The sequence below is a fragment of the Hylobates moloch genome, unplaced genomic scaffold (assembly GCF_009828535.3).
Source record: "Hylobates moloch isolate HMO894 unplaced genomic scaffold, HMol_V3 SCAFFOLD_19, whole genome shotgun sequence".
Lineage (NCBI taxonomy): Eukaryota > Metazoa > Chordata > Mammalia > Primates > Hylobatidae > Hylobates > Hylobates moloch.
The window spans coordinates 12,287,959-12,309,771 of record NW_026652294.1 but is presented as its reverse complement, the minus strand read 5'-3'; the positions used below and the strand labels follow the sequence as shown (position 1 = coordinate 12,309,771).

The window sequence follows — 21,813 nt, the reverse complement described above, 5'->3', positions numbered from 1 at the left end:
GCCAATAGCCGAAGGGTTCAGGGCAGTGGGGTAGGCTTGGAAACATCAGAACATCCACGACTTCAAATACCAGGCCAGGGAGCCCAGGCCTTGTCCTGCCAGTGGTGGGGAGCACAGAAGGCAGCCACCAGCCCTCACTGAGCAAATATTTACTAAGTGCATGCTGTGGGCCAGGACTGTGCAATACTTGGTTAGGGAGGATGCAGAGGTGTGGCTGACAAGACCCCACCAGAAACAGAATGCTCCCAGGCTAATTCCTCATAGGGCTCCAGGCTATGTCCTCAAGTCCTCAATCACTCATTCAATAGATATTCACTGATATGGTAGCTAGCCTCAGAGATGTCCTCAGTAATCCCATCTTCCTGGTAATCCTGCCTTTGTGTAGTCAATGTGGGAAGGGCTCACACTAAATAGACTTGTAACCAATAAGATACTGGAGAAATGACAGAGTGTGACCTTTGAGATTAGATTTAAAAGGACTTTGTGGTTTCTTGCTCTCTTGAATCACTCACTCTGGTGGACACCAACTACTATGTGTTGAGGACACTCAAGGAGCCCTATGGAGAAGCCCACATGGCAAGGAACTGAGGCCTCCTGCCAACAGCCACGTGAATGCCCCATTTTGAATGTAAATCTGAAGCCGCCTTTGCAAAATTGTGACTGATACAGTGAAAGCGATCTAAGTTAATTGACTCCATCTTGCTTCTAATCTCCAAGTTGCCTTTGTTCATTCCTGGGCATAGGCTGAACTAACATTCGGAGAAACTTAGTTTATAGTTTATAGATTATAAACTATATGAAGATGATAATGGCCCTTTCCCAAAGCAGACCTCTTTGTTGCCTAGGGACTAGATTGCCTATATAGGACTAACATTAGCCACAAGATTAGAAATTATGGTTTAGGAGTCATGCAGCTGGAGGCTGCAAGATTCTGACCTTCCCTAAACTGCTCCTAAGATCAGTGCTTGTGATATTTTGCAGACCCTGCCCTTGATGGATCAGCTGGCACCACCCAGATCGATAAACTGGCTCCTCTGATCTTGTGGTCCCCACCCAGGAACTGACTGGGCACTAGAAGACAGCTTCAACATCTTGTGATTTTATCCCTGACCAATCAGCACTCCTGTCTCACTGGCTTCCCCCAACCCACCAAGTTGTCCTTAAAAACTCCCTGAATGGTCGGGGAGACTGATTTCAGTAATAATAAAACTCTGGTCCCTTGCACAGCAGGCTCTGTGTGAATTACTCTTTCTCTACTGCAGTTCCCCTGTCTTGATAAATCGGCTTTGTCTAGGCAGTGGGCAAAGTGAACCCACTGGGGGGCCACAAATCCTCCAGCCCCAGCCAAGCTCTCAGATGACTGAAGCTCAGACCAACATCTTGACTACAACTTCATGAGAAACTCAACCAGAACCAACCCACTAAGCCACTCCTGAATTCCTGATCCACTGAAACCGTGAGATACTACATGTTTGTAGCTCGAAGCCATAAGATTTTGAGATAAATTGTTACTCTAAATCAATACAACCGATACCCACTCTACCCCAGCACTGTCCCCACTGTCATGGAGTTACCTAGACCACAACAGCAGGTCTTCCCTAGTCTTCCTGCCTCCTGTCTCGAGCCCCTCCAATTTTTTCTCTACATAGGGTCCAGACTAAACTCAAGTTCTACTTATCAAGAAATGTTTATTTTGGCCAAGCACAGTGGCTCACGCCTGTAATCCCAGCACTTTGGGAGGCCAAGGCGGGCAGATTTCTTGAGGTCAGGAGTTCAAGACCAGCCTGGGCAACATAGTGAAATGCCATCTCTACCAAAAAAAAAAAAAAATACATACATATATATACATATATATATATACACACACACACACAAAATGTGTGTATATATATATATACACACACACAAAATGTGTATATATATATACACACACACACACACACACAATTATATATATATATATACAAAAATTAGCCAGGTGTGGTGGCATATGCCTGTAATCCCAGCTACTCAGGAGGCTGAGGCACAAGAATTACCTGAACCCGGGAGGCAGAGGTTGCAGTGAGCCAAGATTGCACCACTGCATTCTAGCCTGGGCGACAGAGCGAAACTCTGTCTCAAAAAAAGAAAAGAAAATAAATAAAAGATCATGGCTCAAAACCTCTCATGGTCCTCCATTAAGCGGCTCTCAGTTAAGTATTTTGTGCTACTTCCAGGAAGTTATTTAGTGCAGTGGTGGAGGATTTGACATCCCTGAGCTAATTTGAGGGCAGAGTAGCATGAAGGAGCTACTCCTTCCAGGGGGCCAGGCCAAAGAAGGACTCTTCATGATCCTTGTTTGCCCTGGCCCCCTGGAATGCCAATCCAAGGGCCACCAGGGGAGGGTAGAAGGGGCACCAGGCAGCTGGGCCTGAGACAGATCTTTGTTTCGAAGTCCACAATGGCAGGATGCCCAGCACAGACCCAGCTTCCCAGGCTTCCTCCAAAGCAGGACAAGGGGGCTGGAGGCTTGGCATCCATGCTGCTATGCTCAGGCAGGAGCATGCCTGGGGGACTCTCAATGTGCTCTGGCAGGCTGAGGAGGGGTGGGGCGGATAATATGAGAAGCCTTGAGGAGGAAGTGGAAGCATCTGTGATAAGACTGAGGCCTTCCTAGGCCTTTGTCCATTACAGCTCCAGAAGCTGGTGGGGCATTAGGTTCCACCCTTGCCCCCACTCAGTGCACAGAGGCACAGGTGGGGAGGACCTTGTGCAAGGTCACACAGCTCAGATGTACCGAAGCCAGGATTTGAGCACAAGTCGAACTCCAGAGCCCCTGTTCTTTTCTATTTTTATTTATTTTTTGAGATGGAATCTCATTCTGTCACCCAAGCTGGAGTGCAGTGGTGCAATCTTGGCTCACAGCAACCTCTGCCTCCTGGGCTCAAGCGATTCTCCTGCCTCAGCCTTCTGAGTATTCTGAGTAGCTGGGATTACAGGTGCCCACCACCATGTCGTCTAATTTTTTTTTTTTTTTTTTGAGACGAAGTCTTGCTCTTGTCCCTCAGGCTGGAATGCAATGGCATGATCTCGGCTCACTGCAACCTCCGCCTCCCGGGTTCAAGTGATTCTCCTGCCTCAGCCTCCCAAGTAGCTGGGATTACAGGCGCCTGCCACCATGCCTGGCTGATTTTTGTATTTTTAGTAGAGACGGGGTTTCACCATGTTGGCCAGGCTGGTCTCGAACTCCTGACCTCAGGTGATCCGCCCATCTTGGCCTCCCAGAGTGCTGGGATTACAGGCATGAGCCACCACATCCCGCCAAACCGAAGCTTTTTGACTCCCAATCCAGTGCTCTCTGTGTCCACTGCTGGGAGGGGTGATAGGGATGGCTTTGGCTGTGGCCTTGGGAGAATCACCTCAAAGTCTAATGGTCCTGAATCTGGTGACAAACTAGCTCCCAGGTCACACACAACCCCAATTACCTGTCCCCACAACCACCAGAGGCAGGCTTTAATCTGACGTGACGCTCACTCATTAGCCAAGCATCCCACAAGGCCTAGAAATGAGGGTGGTACAGGGAGGTCCCTGCTATGGCAGTGGGGGCCCGTTGGATGGGAAAGGGTCCTAAGTCACCGAGGAGGATTTGACCACAGCCATCCATCCCTCCATCCTGCCTGGCAAAGCCTGAGAGTGGAGGCTAGAGGTACCCAAGCTGCTCAGGGACTGGGCTGGGCCAGCGGCATCTCTGAGTCATAGAGAGGGTGGGTGACGGGTGACTCAGCCCAGGCCCACTTCCCCTTCTGTAAGGCAGCCTGGGCAGAGGCTGGGGCCAGGAAACCCCATACCAGTCCTCCTAGGCCTTCCCTACCCACTCCCACCCCGCCGTGGGCTGGCCCTTTACTCAGCCCTGCCTAGCACTGGCTGGCACTGTGGTCCCTTACGAATTCTGGTTACTGAATCTGAATGATTCCTCCCTGAATCTCAGTCTCCCTAGACCGCAGCCCCAGCCTCGTCTAGCTCCTGGTCCTCACACAAATGGGAGACATTTTGCAGATGGTTTCCAGAAAGGTTGGGTGAATACCCCAAGATAAAAGCAGAGCCAGTTGGTGCCATTACCTCCTTCCTCACTCCTGGCCCTGCCCAGCGCTCCTCGTTCGAACCCTCTCCATAGGGATCATCAGTTCCATTTTGCAGATCTGGAAGCTGAAGCCTAGGGAGGGGAGGCTCCCAGTCAGGTGGGCAGAGCAGGATTAGGTTCCAGGTGTTCTCACTCCAACCTGGGTCCTTATCATCTTTAACAGGTGGTCTCCAGGAGAGGTAGCTGGGTGGGGAGAGTTAAGTGTTACAAGCGCCAAGGAAAGGCTCAGAGGTAAATAACAAAGCTGACGCCGGCTGGCGAGTCAGGGAGCTCTGGGGGTTGGGACTCCTGTCTTAGGTTTCCTACGTGGGAGCTCTGCTCCCCTACACCCCTGCAAGCCTCCTGAGCACAGTCCCTTGTCAAGACCCTCATCAGCCCCCTTTTTTTTTTTCCCAGAGATAGGGTCTTGCTCTGTCACCCAGGCTGGAGTGCAGTGGCATGATCATAGTGCACTGCAGCCTCCAACTCCTGGCCTCAAGCGATTGGATTTTTCTTTTCTTTTTTGAGACGGAGTTTCAGTCTTGTTGGCCAAGCTGGAGTGCAATGGCAAAATCTCGGCTCACTGCAACCTCTGCCTCCTGGGTTCCAGTGATTCTCCTGCCTCAGGTGCATGCCAGCAGGCCCGGCTAATTTTTTTGTATTTTTAGTAGAGACGGGGTTTCAGCATGTTGGCCAGGCTGGTCTCGAACCCCTGACGTCAGGTGATCCGCCCGCCTTGGCCTCGCAAAGTGCTGGGATTACAAGTGTGAGCCACCGCGCCCAGCCTGGATTTCTCTTTTTAAATAGAGTTGCATGTTTGGGTTTTCTCCTCCAGGCAGGGGTTTAAGCTGTGAGAAGGGAGGAGGTTGTTGTAGGAAGCGGGGACTGGACGGAGGGAACAGCATGTGCAAAGGCTTCAGTGGGCAGGTCTGGTATCACGGGGAACTAAAAGAAGTCGGTGAGGCTGGAAGGCAGAGCCCAGGGGAAGGGAGACGAGCTGGGTGAGGCTGCAGGTGCCAGGTCCTGAGGGAGCTGGGGTCTGGGGTAGGAAATCCTGACTTTGTCCCAAGAGCAGTGAGGAACATCAGAATGTGCATGTTTTAGTGAGATCCCTCTGGGTGAAGGGGGCTGTGTGTAAGATGGAGTAGAGGGGCCAGGCAGAGCAAGGGGGAGGCCACTGCCACTGTCAAGAAGATGAGCAATGGTGGCCTGGCCAGTGGAGGGATTTGAGGGAATGGCACTGGGTTTGGGGTGGGTGGCCAGACAGACTGCGATGGGTAAGGGTAAGGGAGGATGTCCTAGTTTCTGTGTGCGAAGCCTACCACTCTTCCTATATCCCCTCTGTACCCCCAACAAATGACACAGACATACAAGCAAAAATAGTGTATTTGAGGATGGATGACCCAAAATTGGGGGGCCCAGGGGTGAGGCCACAGCAGCTGCCTGGAGTTGGCACAGACTACCCCAACTCCCTAGGGGAGCCCAGCAGCATAGAAGCCCCCCTGCTGGGCCTCCTAGCTGCCTCCCCGCCAGGAGGAAGGATTGTGTAACCGCCAAGAATCATCATCATCGTCATCATAACAAGTTGAGGTCTTCAAAGTTTGCCCAGCAATTTTTGGCATCGTAATTGATATTAATCATAATAATGACTCTGACAAGCACAGGGACTGTGCCAGGCTTGGACCCACCATCCAGTGATGAGCACAGTCTGTGGCAGGGGTGAGGCAGGCAGGGATGGAAGGCAGGTCTCCCTGGAGTCCCCATTCCAATCTCCAAGGCAGCCCTTCCAGAAGGCTCCCCTCCCTGCCATGGCCCCCAGTAGAGGTCACTGCCTGTTCTCCACTTTTTTTTTTTTGAGACAGGGTCTCGCTCTGTCTCCCAGGCTGGAGTGCAGTGGCATGCAATCTTGGCTCACTGCAGCCTCGATCTCCAGGGCTCAAGTGATCCTCCCACCTCAGCCTCCCATGTAGCTGGGACTACAGGCACATGCCACCATGCCCAGCTAATTTTTCTACTTTTAGTAGAGATGAGGTTTTGCCATGTTAGCCAGGCTGGTCTCAAACTCCTGGCCTCAGGTGATCCACCCACCTCGGACTCTGGAAGTGCTGGGATTATAGGCGTGAGCCACCATGCCCAGCCCTGTTCTCCATTCTTTCTGTGGCCACAGCTGAGGCTGGATTCAGGCCAGGGCCATCCCAGGTGGCTCCTGAGATCCCCCAGGTCTCAAAGACCCTTGCTGGGCTGGTCCCTCCGCCACAGACCCCGACGGGCAGCCCAGGAGGCCACGAACTCGCAGTTGTGGTAAAGGAACATTCCTGAAAGAGTGAGTGCGATGCCCACGTAGCTGAGGGCACTGAGGCGGCTGCCAAACAACAGCCGGGACAGGACGAGGTTGCCCACCACGGTGAGGTTGCCCAGGACATGGACGGTGAGGGCAGAGGTGAGGGCCAGCAGGGAGAAGCTGGCCAGGTTATAGAGAACAGACAGGAGGCAGCTGAGCAGGATGCAGGCCCAGAGGCGAGAGTCGCCAGCAGCGGGCGGTGGGGCGACGCCAGCCTCCAGCACCAGGGCTGCACCCGCCAGCAGGCAGAAGCTGGGCAGCGAGGTGGCGTAGAGCAGGGTCACCGCGTCCAGCCTCTCCTCCTGCAGCAGGGCACCTGCAACAGGACAACCACCATGAGCACCCAGAAGGACACAACCCCCTCCAGCCACCCCAGTATGACCCCTATGGCCGATCCTCCAAGAAGCCTACTGGGACCCCTCGGGCAGGGCTAGTGGCTCCTGATCTGAAACATGACAGTCATGAGTTGGAGTCAGACCACCTGGGTTTGTGACCTGTGTCCACCCCTGAGTAGCTGTGACCTGGGCTCATGAGAGGCACTTAAACTCTGTAAGCCTGAGTTTCCTCACCCGGAGAGTTGGGTAATAATAAAACCTAATCACGGGTTGTTGTAAACATTTTAAAAGACATAAAGCCCTTAAATGGGAAATGCTCAGTAAACATAAAAAACTAAAATAAGTAAGTCTGTTATCAGCCACTTCAAACTGCCTCCCACGAGCTGAAACAATGATCTGCTTGGGGTATCTAAATGATCAATAAGCATGAAGACTAAGTGGCTCAAAAAACATTACAAAGGCTGGGTGTGGTGGCTCATGCCTGTAATCCCAGCACTTTGGGAGGGCGGATCGCTTGAGCCCAGGAGTTTGAGACCTGCCCAGGGAATGTGATAAAACCCTGTCTCTACACAATACAAATATTAGCTGGGAGTGGTGGCACGTGCCTGTAGTCCCAGCTACTCAGGAGGCTGAGGCAGGAGGATCTTGAGCTCAGGAGATGGAGGTTGCAGTGAGCCAAGATTGCACCACTGCACTCCAGCCTGGGCAACAGAGCGAGACCCTGTCTTAAAAAAAAAAAAAAATATATCGGTCAGGTGCGGTGGCTTATGCCTGTAACCCCAATACTTTGAGAGCTGAGGCAGGAGGATTACTTGAGCCCAGAGGAAGGCTACAGTGAACTATGATGATGCTACTGCACGCCACCTCAATGACCAGAGCAAGACCCTGTCTCTAAAAAATAAAAATAAATCTTCAAGGGCTGCCCTGGCCCTGAAGGTCCTAGGTTCTTTTTTTTTTTTTTTCTTTTTGGAGACAGAGTCTTGCTTTGTTGCCCAGGCTGGAGTGCAGTGGAATGATCTCGGCTTGCTGCAACTTCTGCCTCCCAGGTTCAAGTGATTCTCCTGCCTCAGCCTCCTAAGTAGCTGGGATCACAGGCACGCACCACCACACCTGGCTAATTTTTGTATTTTTAGTAGAGATGGAGTTTTGCCATGTTGGCCAGGCTGGTCTCGAACTCCTGACCTCAGGTGATCCTCCCACCTCGGCCTCCCAAAGTGCTGGGATTACAGGCGTGAGCTAGTGCACCCAGCCCAAGGTTCTTCACCCAGCTTCGAAGACTCTGCATCAACTGGCCCCAACCACCTTTCCCGCCTCAGCCCTTATTACTCCCACACTGCAGTTCCAGCCACCATGAAGGGGCAGGCCAGCAGAGGGTCCCAACTCTGCCACTTACTAGCTACATGGGGGCCTTTGCATTAAAAAAGAAGAGTTTATAAAAGAAAATAATAAATTGGGTCAAAAGGGTGACCCATTCATTGCCTCATTCACTTATGACCACTGGAGTGACAAGGGAACAAAAGGTCATTGTGGGATCTTGGCTCTCACTCACTGTTTATAACTGATAATCAGCATTTTTTTTTTCCTGCTAATACTGTGGCTTGTCAAGATGAATCCAGGACTAAGACGAAACCTTTTCACTTTGTAAGGGAAGAGAGGATCTTGCTGCTTTGCCTATGTGTGACTGTGTATCTGTGTGTACCTGTGTGTACATGTGCCACCACCAGCCAATTCACAAAGGGGTGCCCAGGCGAAATGACATTATTATTATTATTATTTGAGACAGGGTCTGGATCTGTTGCCCAGGCTGGAGTGTAGTGGCACGACGTCAGCTTACTGCAGCCTCTGCCTTCTGAGCTCAAGCGATCCTCCCGCCTCAGCCTCCCAAGTAGCTGAGGCTACAGGCATGCACCATCACCCCTGAAAATTTTTGTATTTTTTGTAGAGATGGGGTTTCGTCATCTGGTTCACCCAGGCTGGTCTCAAACTCCTAGACTCAAGCAAGCTGCTCAGCTTGGATTCCCAAAGTGCTGAGATTACAGGTGTGAGCCATTGCGCCTGGCTGAAATGACATTATTTGCATGAGGGCAATGATGGCATGGGGCCTTCGCCAAGTTAGTGGAGAGAGATGAGTAGTCGACACAGGTCCCCTCCCAGGCCTCTGTGAGCCTCTATGCATTTTCTGACACACACTTTCCAAAAAGCCACAGAGATGCTTACTCATAGGCTATGCTTAGAATAGGAAATTTTATTTCTCTCTCAATTTCATTCCGATGTTTTAGCTTTGTTCTCTAGGCGACAAACAGTCCCTCTGGCTCAAGCGTTTCCAGAAATGAACAGATAATCAGAATGCCTCCTGCTCGCAGGCTCGAAAGTTAACACTGTTATGAGCTACCTGTGGCTTGCATGTTAAAGGTCCCATCACAGGAAGGCGGTCGGGTTTTCAGGTGAACTTCACCTTTGGTAAATTTCACCCTCTGCAAGGCAGCCAGGCAGGAAGGTCCTAACCTTCCCACCCATCTCCTCACACCCATTGTACATCCCACCCAATCCTCCACCTCCCCTCCCTGCAGCCCAGGGAAAGGGCAGCAATTAGCTGTCAGAGGCAACGACTGGCTTCTACCTGGGGACCCCAAAATATCAGCCTGTTTGTCCTGCCTCATTGCCACCTCTCCTTCTATTGGAACATGCCCAAGTTTCTGTCACATGCAGACAACAGCTGACCCTTCTCTAAACCTTGTCTGCTTGCTATTGGCTTGTCCCTTTTGCTTTTTCACGGGCTGTGTGATACTGTCTCCCTCTCTCCACGCCTCGGTCTCCTTGTGAGTAATGTGGCTCGGGTAGCAACAGCCCCCTCACACGTGAGGTGCTGAACACAGGGCCTGATGCCCTGTGTGATGCCCTTGATGCCAGCTCACCCCGGCAGCTGGCATGATCCCCACACCCTGCTCCTGCTGGCTGACACCCTGTGCCCTGGCATGGCCTGTTTCCCATTCCCAGATCACCCTTTCCTCCTCCTTCAGTATGAAGAACTGGGCATGGTGTGGGCCCCTAGGGAGGCCCCAACGAATGTTTGCTCTCATGGTTACATTATTGTCATCATCATTGGAAGTCTCTTCCCCTAGACAGCCTTCTCAGGGCTCCCCAGGAAGAAGCAACCGCTCCCCAACACCTGTGACCACTTTGACTCTAGAACTTCTTTTTTGCCATCCTGATCTCTATATCTGAGTGCATCTCCCCCATCAGCCTAAGAGCTCAGAGGGGTTGAGTCTGCCTGCTCTGTGATGCAGGGGGGGGGGGGTCCAGCTGAGAGCAAGCTCAGCAGGCTGGCGCCCCACTTCCCACCCTTTCTGTGGGTAGGAGGATGGCATAACCCCTCTCCTTGTGCAGGCCCCCAGGCCTACAACTGGCCCAAGAAGGAGGGAAGTCGCTGGCCCTGCCAACAGCTGCCTGGGCTCTCCTCTTTCTGGATACTTTTTTTTTTTTTTTCTTGAGACGGAGTCTCGCTCTGTCGCCCAGGCTGGAGTGCAGTGGCGCTATCTGGGCTCACTGCAAGCTCTGCCTCCCGGGTTCACGCCATTCTCCTGCCTCAGCCTCCCGAGTAGCTGGGACTACAGGTGCCCGCCACCACACCTGGCTAATTTTTTGTATTTTTTAGTAGAGACGGGGTTTCACCGTGTTAGCCAGGATGGTCTTGATCTCCTGACCTCATGATCCGCCCGCCTTGGCCTCCCAAAGTGCTGGGATTACAGGCGTGAGCCACCACGCCTGGCCTTTTTTTTTTTTTTTGAGATGTCGCCCAGGCTAGAGTGTAATTGTGTGATATCTTGGCTCACTGCAACCTCTGCCTCCCCGGTTCAAGAGATTCTCCTACCTCAGCCTCCCGAGTAGCTGGGATTACAGGCATGCACCAACATGCCCAGCTAATTTTTTTGTATTTTTAGTAGAGAAGGGGATTCACCATGCTGGCCAGGCTGGTCTCGAACTCCTGACCTCAAGTGATCTACCCGCCTTGGCTTCCCAAAGCGCTGGGATTACAGGCGTGAGCCACTGTGCCCAGCCTTCTTTCTGGATACTTGCCCTCTGCTCCCACAAACTCTGCTCTCAGGAATGGAGCTGGCATCAGCCACGTACACTCGAGTCTGAATCTGGCCCTGGTGCCTCTCCTGGAGCCTCTTGCAGTAGAAACCTCCTTTTGTTCAAAACCTATCTCAGGCCGGGTGTGGTGGCTCATGCCCATAATCCCAGCACTTTAGGCCGAGGTGGGTAAATCACTTGAGTCTAGGAGTTGGAGACCAGCCTGGGCAACATGATGAAACCCCATTTCTACAAAAAATACAAAAATTAGCCGGGCATGGAGGTGCGCCTATAGTCCTAGCTACTCGGGAGGCTGAGGTGGGAGGATTGCCCGAGCCTGGGAAATTGAGGCTGCAGTGAGCCACTACACTCCAGCCTGGATGACAGAGCAAGACCCTCTCATAAACAAACAAGAAAAAAAACCTATCTCACACCCTGGCTCAAGTCTGTTCCTCCCCATCTCTGCAGGGCTCCTATCTCTGTTAGTGGGGCCTCTAGCCCCCTAAACTCCCTCCTGAATCAGGCAGCCCAACCAGTCTATGAGATCGGCTCGCCTGTCAGAGCCATCAATAAATCTATTGGCATGTTGGCTCACACCTGTAATTCCAGCACTTTGGGAGGCCCGGAAGAAGATCACTTGAGGCCAGGGGTTCGAGACCAGCCTGGATAATATAGTGAGCCCCTGTTTCCACAAAGAAAAAAAAATTAAAAAATTAGCCAGGATGGTGGCATGAGCCTGTAGTCCCACCTACTCAGGAGGCTGAGGCACAAGAATTGCTTGAACCCAGGAAGCAGAGGCTGCAGTGAGCCGAGATTGCGCTGCTGCATTCCAGCCTGGGTGATGGAGAAAGATTGTCTAAAAAAAAAAATTAAAATAAAATTTAAAAATTATAATTTACAAAGTATGTAGCCTCTGCCAGGCCCCGGGGCTAGGTTCCAGGAACACAGAGTTGCCCCAAATCTGTCTGGCAGGCAGCAGACAGGTAACCAGGTGGTGATCATACATGGCATTTGGAACCATGACAGGGGGAGCAGAGGGTGCTGCAGGAGCCCAGAGCAAGGACCCAACCTCCCCAGGGGTCAGGGAGTTAAGACTGGGGAGGTAGGGAAGGAGGGAGCTGACAGGAGTCAAGATGCAGCCCAATGCCAGGCACATGCCACTCCATGCCCAAGTGCCTGAGGCCTGGCTGGCCATAGCCTCTCCTGCAGGCTGAGGCTGCCTGCGTCCCAGTGTGAGAAGCACTGACTGTTTCTCAGCAGGGGCAGCATGCGCCTTGAGGTTAGGACCTTCACAGCCCTGTGGCCTGCACCGGGGTGCCCACAGGTCAGGTTTCCCAGTGCAGACTCATGCCCAGAGCTCATGCCTGTGCTCAACCTCCAGCTCTCATGTAACCTGAGGGCAAAAAATAGAACTGGGTTTTGGCCCTGCCTTGGGGCCAGGGAGGATAGAGACAGGGCCTCTGTGTCCCAGCTCTGAATATGACAGGGCAGGGCTGAACTCTGACTTCAATCTTCCCTGGCTGTGGGCTGTCATCAACCCCAGCCCAGCACTCTTGGTGTGCCCACTTCCTTCTCTCAGGCCTGGGTCACAGGATCTCAGGGCGAAGGGAGAGCAAGAGGCCCCTTGGACTCCATCAACTCCAACTCTCCTCCACTGACAGATGAGGAAACTGAGGCCCAGATAAAATGCTGATCTGTCCAAGGTTGCCCAGCAAATATGAGCAAAGGTATGGCTGGAACCAGGGTGCCAAAGGTATGGGCACTGTGGCCTCCCCTATGTCTCCTTGGGTTGAGGCAGAGACAGGGTAGAAGCTGCAACTCAGATGCCCCTCAGTAGGAAAGGTGGAAGCCAGCCTTCACCCTCAGGCAGAATGATCTAGTGGGTCTGGGCCTGGAGTCTCGGCCCTAAACTGCCCAGAGCCCTGCTGCCCTCTTTCATCAGAGCCAGCATCTGGAGTCACATAGACCATGCTTCACGTCATTAGGGACCCTGTGACCTCTGTGCAAATCATGAACTTTCTTTCTTTCTTCTTTTTTTTTTTGAGACGAAGTCTAGCTCTGTCCCTAGGCTGGAGTGCAGTGGTGTGATCTCGGCTCACTGCACCCTCTGCCTCCTGGGTTCAAGTGATTCTCCTGCCTCAGCTTCCCGAGTAGAGGGGATTACAGGCACGCGCTGCCACGCCCAGCTAATTTTTGTATTTTTAGTAGAGACAGGGTTTCACCACTTTGGCCAGGATGGTCTTGATCTCCTGACTTCGTGATCCTCCCACCTCTGTTTCGGGAAGTCAGGGACCCCGAACGGAGGGACCGGCTGAAGCCATGGCAGAAGAACGTGGATTGTGAAGATTTCATGGACACTTATTAGTTCCCCAAATTAATACTTTTATAATTTCTTACGCCTGTCTTTACTGCAATCTCAGAACATAAATTGTGAAGATTTCAGGGACACTTATCACTTCCCCAATCAATACCCTTGTGATTTCCTATGCCTGTCTTTACTTTAATCTCTTAATCCCATCATCTTCGTAAGCTGAGGAGGATGTATGTCCACTCAGGACCCTGTGATGATTGCATTAACTGCACAAATTGTAGAGCTTGTGTGTTTGAACAATATGAAATCTGGGCACCTTGAAAAAAGAACAGGATAACAGCAATGTTCAGGGAACAAGAGAGATAACCTTAAACTCTGACCACCGGTGAGCCAGGCGGAACAGAGCCATATTTCTTTTCTTTCAAAAGCAAATGGGAGAAATATCGCTGAATTCTTTTTCTCAGCAAGGAACATCCCTGAGAAAGAGAATGCGTCCTGGCGGGTAGGCCTCTAAAATGGCCGTTTCAGGAGGCGGCCATCTTTTATGGTCGAAGCTATAGGGATGAAATAAGCCCCAGTCTCCCATAGCACTCCCAGGTTTATTAGGACGAGGAAATTCCCACCTAATAAATTTTGGTCAGACCGGTTGTCTGCTCTCAAACCCTGTCTCCTGATAAGATGTTATCAATGACAATGCACACCCAAAACTTCATTAGCAATTTTAATTTCACCCCGGTCCTGTGGTCCTGTGATCTCACCCTGCCTCCATTTGCCTTGTGATATTCTATTACCTTGTGAAGCACGTGATCTCTGTGACCCACACCCTATTTGTACACTCCCTCCCCTTTTGAAAATCACTAATAAAAACTTGCTCCTTTTACGGTTCAGGGGGCATCACGGAACCTGCCGACATGTGATATCTCCCCCGGACACCCAGCTTTAAAATTTCTCTCTTTTGTACTCTGTCCCTTTATTTCTCAGACAGGCCGACACTTAGGTAATATAGAAAAAAATCTACGTGAAATATCGGGGGTGAATTTCACCCGATATCTGGCTGAATTTCCCCCGATACACCTTGGCCTCCCAAAGTGCTGGGATTACAGGTGTGAGCCACCACGCTGGGCCGAACTTCTTTCTTTTTTTTGAGACAGAGTCTCATTCTGTCACCCAGGCTGGAGTGCAGTAGTGTGACCTCAGCTCACTGCAACCTCCTTCTCCTGGGTTCAAGCAATTCTTATGCCTCAGCCTCCCCAGTAGCTGGGATTACAGGTGCACACCACCAGGCCTGGCTAATTTTTTTTTTTTTTTGAGACGGAGTTTCACTCTTGTTACCCAGGCTGGAGTGCAATAGCGTGATCTCAGCTCACTGCAACCTCCGCCTCCCGGGTTCAAGCGATTCTCTCTCCTCAGCCTTCTGAGTAGCTGGGATTACAGGCGCCCACCATCACGCTCAGCTAATTTTTGTATTTTCAGTAGAGACAGGGTTTCCCCATGTTAGCCAGGCTGGTCTCGAACTCCTCACCTCAGGTGATCCACCTGCCTCGGCCTCCCAAAGTGCTGGGATTACAGCTGTGAGCCACCACGCCTGGCCCATTTTTTTTTTTTTTTTTTTTTTTTTTTTTGGCCCATTTTTTTTTTTTTTTTTTTTTTTTTTTGAGGTGGAGTCTCACTCTGTCACCTAGGCTGGAGTGCAGTGGGGCAATCTCAGCTCACTGCAACCTCTGCGGCCCGGGTTCAAGCTATTCTCCTGCCTCAGCCTCCCAAGTAGCTGGATTACAGATGCCTGCCATGGCGCCCAGTTAATTTTTTTTTATTTTTAGTAGAGATGAGGTTTCACCATCTTGGTTAGTCTGTTCTTGAACTCCTGACCTCGTGATCCACCCGCCTCAGCCTCCCAAAGTGCTGGAATTACAGGCATGAGGCACCACGCCTGGCCCCAATTTTTGTATTTTTAATAGATACAGCATTTCACCATGTTGGCCAGGGTGGTCTCGAACTCCTGGCCTCAAGAGTCCTCCCGCCTGAGCCTCCCAAAGTGCTGGGATTACAGGCATGAGACGCCGTGCCCGGCCTGTCAAATCATGAACTTCTCTGGGTCTTAGTCCCATCATCTGTAAAATGGGGATAAAGGTGGTGGTTGCCATGACAACTCAAGGTCAACACTCAGCACCAAGTCTGTCACACTGTAGCTCCCAGTAAACATCAGCCCTCCCCAGACTTAGGCCTGACCCCTGACATTCCAAATCCCAGCTCAAGGCTTTACCCTCCTTTTCGCTCCCTGGCCCATGCTTTCTGGCTTTCCTCTGGGCCCAAAGCCTTAGGCCACATCTCTTGGAAGCATGGAGTCTGACTATCTGCATTCAGATTTTGCCTCTGCTGCTCACTGGCCACGCGGCCCAGGGCAAGCCTCTTCATCTATCAAATGGGAACAATACAGTGAGATAAAGGGCTAGTCAAAGCGTAGATCACTGGCTATCACTAAATACCGGTTTGTAATTCCAGAACTTCAGGAAGCTGAGGTGGGAAGATCGCTGAGGCCAGGAGTTCAAGACCCACCTGGGCAACATAGCAAGACCCTGTGTCTATACAAAAAAAAAAAAAAAAAATTAGCTGGCCAGGTGCGGTGGCTCACACCTGAAATCCTAGCACCTTGGGAGGTCAGGGGTTCAAGACCAGCCCGGCCAACATGGTAAAATGCCATCTCTACTAAAAATACAAAAATTAGCTTAAAGTGGTGGTGCACACCTGTAGTCCCACTTACTTGGGAGGCTGAGGCAGAAGAATTGCTTGAACCCAGGATGCGGAGGCTGTAGTGAGCTATCTCACCACTGCACTCCAGCCTGGGCGACAGAGCCAGACCCTGTCTAAATAAGTAAATAAACAAATAAACAAATAAACAGGAGTTGGGCCTCCAGAGCCTGAGTTTGGGGCCTGGAACTCACTGAACTGTTGGCCCTCTCTGAGCCTCAGTTCTGCTTCCTCCACAGCCATGAACCTCAGTTTCCTCATCTGTAAAATGGGACAACAACCATACCCCTCACAGGGCCATCCAGGCCATGCATCCACCCAGACCCCCACCTTCTCAGTTGGCCACCCAGGCACTTACTTTGCTGAACCGACTTGAGTCCGCGGAGGCAGGTGGCTGCGAGCAGGAAGCCACAGCCGGTGGGGGGTGTCCGGAACTCTCCAGCCAGGCTGCAGGCGGCCCCCAGGCAGAGCGGGCCCATGGCGGCCAACTGCAGCGGGTGGTGGCGGCGGCCCAGCAGCAGTGCCGACAGGGCCAGGGTGAACAGAGGCGTGGTGGTAGTGACCAGTTGTGCCAGGTCCAGGGGCACAGCCCTTAGGCCCACGTTGCCACAGGCCATGGAAGTGCCGAAGGTGAGACTGAGCAGTAGGACTCGGCAGCGAGTGCCGCCTGGCATGGGGCGCCGTGCCCCCCGGTGGCATGCCAGAGCTGCCACCAGCATGTGCAGGGCCGACAGCAGTAGGGGCCGCCCAAAGCCGTGCACTGTGAAGATCCATTTGTTGAGGCTTGACATGCTGGCTCCTGCCAGCAGCCACACTAGTGCTGCCATGGCCACCCGGGCCCGGCCAGGCTGCCGGAGGGCCTGAGGGCTGCCAGGGGGCCACTCGGGGGGCCCAGCCGCCCGAGCACCACCAGCTGCTGCTGCTACTTCGGCTGAGGTCATCCTGCCATCATGGTGCTCCGGCGGGCAGCGGCACATCCGCACCAGTGGGGCTAGGGCAGGAGGCGGGCTCCCCAGTGACCACCTCTGGGCCACCAGAGAGTTCCGCTTGGGGCCAGGCTAGATCCTGGTTCCTCCGACCCCGTGTCCCGTTTCAGACAGGTGAGAACACGGCTTACTTGTGACAGGCCTGTGCCAGCGATGTCTAGGAGCTAAGCTGTGTTTCCAGCTAAGACAGGGCAGAGCCAAGGTCGCGGCTGCTAGGATGCCAGGGTCTCCGATGCTCAAGCGTGGGCTCCAGGCACCTCTGCCCCGTGCCAGGTGGTCTTCACTCTCCTCCTCGCCTAGTGCCCACGTTATGCTTTTAGATGAAATCCTCGTTCCTTTTTTCTCTTCAGTCCCCAGGTCATTAGGGTGCGCGCAGATCCAGACCCTGGGAACTCCTGCGTGCTCTGGCCGAGACCAGGCCTGGCAGGGGGGCGATCCGCGCTCCGCGCCTTGTGGTGCCCGGCCCGGGGAATCGCGGGCTTGCTGCCTCCCACAGTGCCCGGGCAGTGAGCTGACACCACGGCCCGTGCTCCGGCCAGTGCCTGGCGGCGAGCTAGGCGCGGTTCCAGCAGGGCCTGAGCTCCAACTCCTGCTCTCTGAGGCTTTGGCTGCGGCTCTGGCTGCGGCTGTGACTCCGGCTGCGGCTCCTGCTGCGACTCACGCCCGGCTCCAGCTCAGGCCCGGCACGGCGGGCGCGGCGGTGCGCTCTTGGCTCCGCCTCCGCCTCTGCCTCCGCCGCCGCCGCCCGCTCCCTACACGGAAAATTGGGCTGAGCACCCCCGCCAGGCCCCGCCCCAGGCCAGGCCCCGCCCCCAGACCCGGGAGGGAGGTCTCGCCCAGCCCCAACGCCTCCCGCTCACAGCCCCTCCCCCATCGGCCTGGCATTCCCCCATCAGCCCTCCTCCGCCCGGGGCCTGCGCATCTGCCCAGTAGAGCACCCCCCGCGAGCTGGCGTGGTCAGCCTCTCTTCGCCGCCAGGGGGGACCAGGTCTCTCCCCACCCAGCGCCAAGGCGAGCTCCCCATGGAGATCAACGCGCATTGCTGGAGACACTGGGGTATCCCGCACAGCCGCCCAGGCTATCTTCAAGAAGCAGGGTAGTGAGGAGGGGCCCACAGCCCCCATCCTAGGACCAGTCTTACGCCCACCTGATCTCTGGCCACAATTATCTTGTGGGACCTCAGCATCCAGCAGAGCTGGATTACGGGGTCCCTTAAGGCACCTCCATCGCCCCTCCGTAGCCCCAGCATCCTCGCCCGCCTCCCAGTCCAGGGCGGCGCCCCCGGGGACCCTCAGAAGGAAGCTGAATCACTAGGCAGGGCTACCCACAGCTGCGGAAGTAGGTACCGCCGGCCGGCATCCTTCCCGGGTCAGCAGCCTCTGTCCCGTCCCCTGAGCACTCGGAGCTGATTCATAGCAGAACTTCCTGGGGTCCACCCTGTGCCTCAGCCCTGGCAAGACAGAGCCCTGGGCTGGGAGGCAGAGCGTTGCCACTGAGCCCTTGTTCCTGTCTGGGTCTCGGTTTTCCCACTAGAACGACAGCCGCTCTCTGAGCTCAGGATTGGGTAAAAGGCGCGCCCCAGGGCAGAAGAGGTCCATCCAGATTCCAGGCCAGGCCAGGCCCTGGCCCCTCTGAGCTCTGAAGTCCAGGAGCACGAGGACCAAGACCCAGCCATGTGCCCAGTATCAGATGTGAGCCTCTTTCCTGTTGTCGGTCTTCCTACTAGGCTCCTGCCCAAGAGGACCCGGCTCACCCCTTGCCTGTTGTCTAACCAGCAAATCTTTGATGACAGTAACCTGTCTTGAGACACAAGATCTCAAAGGGAGACCGCTGAGCCCAGCCCGCTGCGCCCTCTGGTGGCCAGGCGCGGAATACAGCCCTCAATCCCCATCCCAACCACGGGACGCGGGTTTAAAATCCCCAGCCTCAAAGGAGGCCTACTGAAGCAGAGGCTGTCTGTCACGGGTGGGCCTGGGAAGTTACATGGTTACATTTGCCTCTGTAAGTCCGACGCCTGCTGGAGCCTGCAGATCTCTGCTAAATAGCCTAAGCTACAGGGCAGGGGGTGCAGATAGGGAAATTGCCAGGCCAAGGACCAAAAAATGGTGGCATTTAGGGTTTCTCCAGAAAGGGTTGTGGAAAGGAAACTAAGCCAGCCAAAGCGGGCGGCCCCTCTCCCACACCCCCTTGCCATTTTCTGAGGATGAGAAATCTCGGACCCCTAAGGGTTATAATTATCTTTGAGATTTTGTCATGTTTTTTTGTTTGTTTTCCAAGACCGAGTTTCGCTCTTGTTGCCCAGGCTAGAGTGCAATGGCACGATCTCAGCTCACTGCAACCTCCGCCTCCCAGGTTCAGGTGATTCTCCTACCTCAGCCTCCCGAGTAGCTGGGATTACAGGCGTGCACCACCAAACCCGGCTAATTTTTGTATTTTTAGTAGAGACAGGGTTTCACCATGTTAGTCAGGCTGGTCTCAAACTCCTGACCTCAGGTGATCCACCCACCCTGGCCTCCCAAAGTGCTGGGACTACAGGTGTAAACCACCATGCCCAGCCTGGATTTCGTCAGTTTTCTAGTAAGTTTCCTTTAGTAAAAAACAATAGGCTGGGTACAGTGGCTCATGCCTGTAATCCCAGCACATTGGGAGGCTGAGGCATGAGGATCACTTGAGCTCAGGAGTTGGAGACCAGCTGGGGCAACAAAGCAAAGCCTCATGTCTACAGAAAATACAAAAATGAGCCGGGAGGCTGGCCGAAGAGGCTCACACTTGTAATGCCAGCACTTTGGGAGGCCGAGGCTGGCGGATCACTTAAGGTCAGGAGTTGGAGACAGCCTGGCCAACATGGTGAAACCCTGTCTCTACTAAAAATACAAAAATTAGCTGGGTGTGGCGGTGGGCACCTGTAGTCCCAGCTACTCAGGTGGCTGAGGCAGGGGAATCACTTGAACCCGGGAGGCAGAGGTTGCAGTGAGCCAAAATTGCACCACTGCACTCCAGCCTGGACAAAATCGCACCACTGCACTCCAGCCTGGACGAAAGAGCAAGACTGCATCTCAAAAACAAACAAACAAACAAACATGAGCTTGGCATGGTGGTGTCTGCCTGTAGTCCCAGCTATTCAGGGGATTGGGAGGGAGGATCCCTTGAGCCCAAGAGATGGAGGCTCAGCAGTGAGCTGAGATTGCACCACTGCACTCCAGCATGGGTGACAAAGACCTTGTCTCAAAAAAAAAATTTTTTTTTTAAGACAGAGTCTCGCTCTGTCGCCCAGGCTGGAGTGCAGTGGCACAATCTTGGCTCACTACAAGCTCTGCCTCCTGGGTTCATGCTATTCTCCTGCCTCAGCCTCCTGAGTAGCTGGGACTACAGGCGCACGCCACCACGCCTGGCTAATTTTTTGTATTTTTAGAAGAAACAGGGTTTCACAGTGTTAGCCAGGATGGTCTCGATCTCCTGACCTTGTGATCTGCCCGCCTTGGCCTCCCAAAGTGCTGGCATTACAGGCATGAGCCACTGCACCCGACTAAAAATTTTTTTAAATTTAATTAAAAAATAGTAAGAAAGAAAAAACCAACAACAGTAATACTTTTTTTTTTTTTTTGAGATGGAGTTTCGCTCTTGTCACCCAGGCTGGAGTGCAGTGGCACAATCTCAGCTCATTGCAACCTCTGCACCCCCCCACCCCAGGTTCAAGTGATTCTCCTGCCTCAGCCTCCCAAGTACCTGGGATCATAGGCGTGTGCCATCACGCCTGGCTAATTTTTGTATTTTTACTAGAGACGGGGTTTCACCATGTTGGCCAGGCTGGTCTCGAACTCCTGATCTCAGGTGATCCATCCACCTCGGCCTCCCAAAGTGCTGGGATTACAGGCATGAGCCACCTCACTTGGCAACAATAATAATTTATATATATACATATATATATATATTTTAAGACAGAGTCTCACTCTGTCACCCAAGCTGAAATGCAGTGGCACAATCTTGGCTCACTGCAACCTCCAACTCCCAGATTCAATCAATTCTTCTGTCTCAGCTTCCCAAGTAGCTGGAACTACAGGTGCCCACCACCATTTACAGCTAATTTTTGTATTTTTAGTAGAGATGGGGTTTTGCCATGTTGGCCCGGCTAGTCTCAAACTCCTGACCTCAAGTGATCCCCTGCCTCAGCCTCCCAAAGTGCTCAGATTACAGGCATGAACCACCGCACCTGGCCAACAATAATAATTTTATGAAACAAAAACACCTTGTACCTTCTCAGAGCTGAGCTAATGGGGAGTGGTTGGTGGTGAAAATCTGTCTCCAAGGCCACCATGAAGCAGCTCCCACCTGCCCTGCCTGGTGACGGGTGGCTCTGAGGACTATGGATTAAGCAAGTAAGGCCTGGACAGGCCTTGGTGGAATGGAGAGGACGGCACACCTTGGGGTGAAGGGAGTCTGATGGCAGAGCCTAAAGCAGGTGACCCAGCAGCACCATCCTCCATGGGAGCCCAGAAGGGCCAGGGCACATGGGAGGAGCCTGTGGCTTCCTCAGGCCCAGTCTCAGGGGGCAGGGAGGTGGCATGGTACAATGACAAGTGTCAGCACTGGGGTCCAAGGTGGGGGAATCTCAGCTCTGCCACCCCCAGACACCACCTGTGGCTTCATCCCATCCACTCCTTACTGTTCCTCCTGGAGGCAGGCGCTGTATTATCCCAGTTGCAGATGAGAGGACTTGGTGAGCTGCAGAAAGCAAGGAGCCAGGGACACGCAGTTTGAGTGGTGGCAGGAGGTTTGGACCTGGTCTCCGTGTGGCTCTAGGGCCTCAGCATTTTTTTTTTTTTTTAAGATGGAGTCTCACTCTGTCACCCAGGCTGGAGTGCAGTGGCACAATCTCGGCTCACTGCAATCTCTGCCGCCTGGGTTCAAGCAATTCTGCC

The 21,813-nt window shown here is 53.2% G+C and overlaps 2 protein-coding genes across 6 annotated transcripts in view; one reads left to right on the top strand and one right to left on the bottom strand.

The window, feature by feature from the left end:
- DUSP18 (dual specificity phosphatase 18) overlaps positions 1-1,629 on the top strand; it is a 17,803-nt gene extending 16,174 nt beyond the window's left edge. The window contains exon 4 of one of the 3 annotated variants that reach the window (XR_009211040.1): positions 982-1,629. The gene's annotated coding sequence lies outside the window, so the exon portion shown is untranslated. The remainder of the gene's footprint in view (positions 1-981) is intronic. The other 2 variants (XM_032138416.2, XM_032138414.2) reach the window with 2 other exon arrangements.
- SLC35E4 (solute carrier family 35 member E4) overlaps positions 1-17,633 on the bottom strand; it is a 23,997-nt gene extending 6,364 nt beyond the window's left edge. Inside the window, exons 1-3 of one of the 3 annotated variants that reach the window (XR_004245371.2) lie at positions 16,267-17,633; positions 6,188-6,756; positions 4,099-4,303 (exon numbers count right to left, since the gene is read on the bottom strand). Coding sequence is in view for 1 of the 3 variants with exons in the window: in XM_032138412.2 (XP_031994303.1) it covers positions 6,323-6,756; positions 16,267-16,885 (1,053 nt within the window). In the remaining 2 variants the exon portion in view is untranslated. Of the gene's footprint in view, positions 1-3,862; positions 4,304-5,467; positions 6,757-16,266 lie in introns of those variants that run through there. The other 2 variants (XR_009211039.1, XM_032138412.2) reach the window with 2 other exon arrangements.
- Between the last annotated feature and the right edge of the window lie 4,180 nt (positions 17,634-21,813).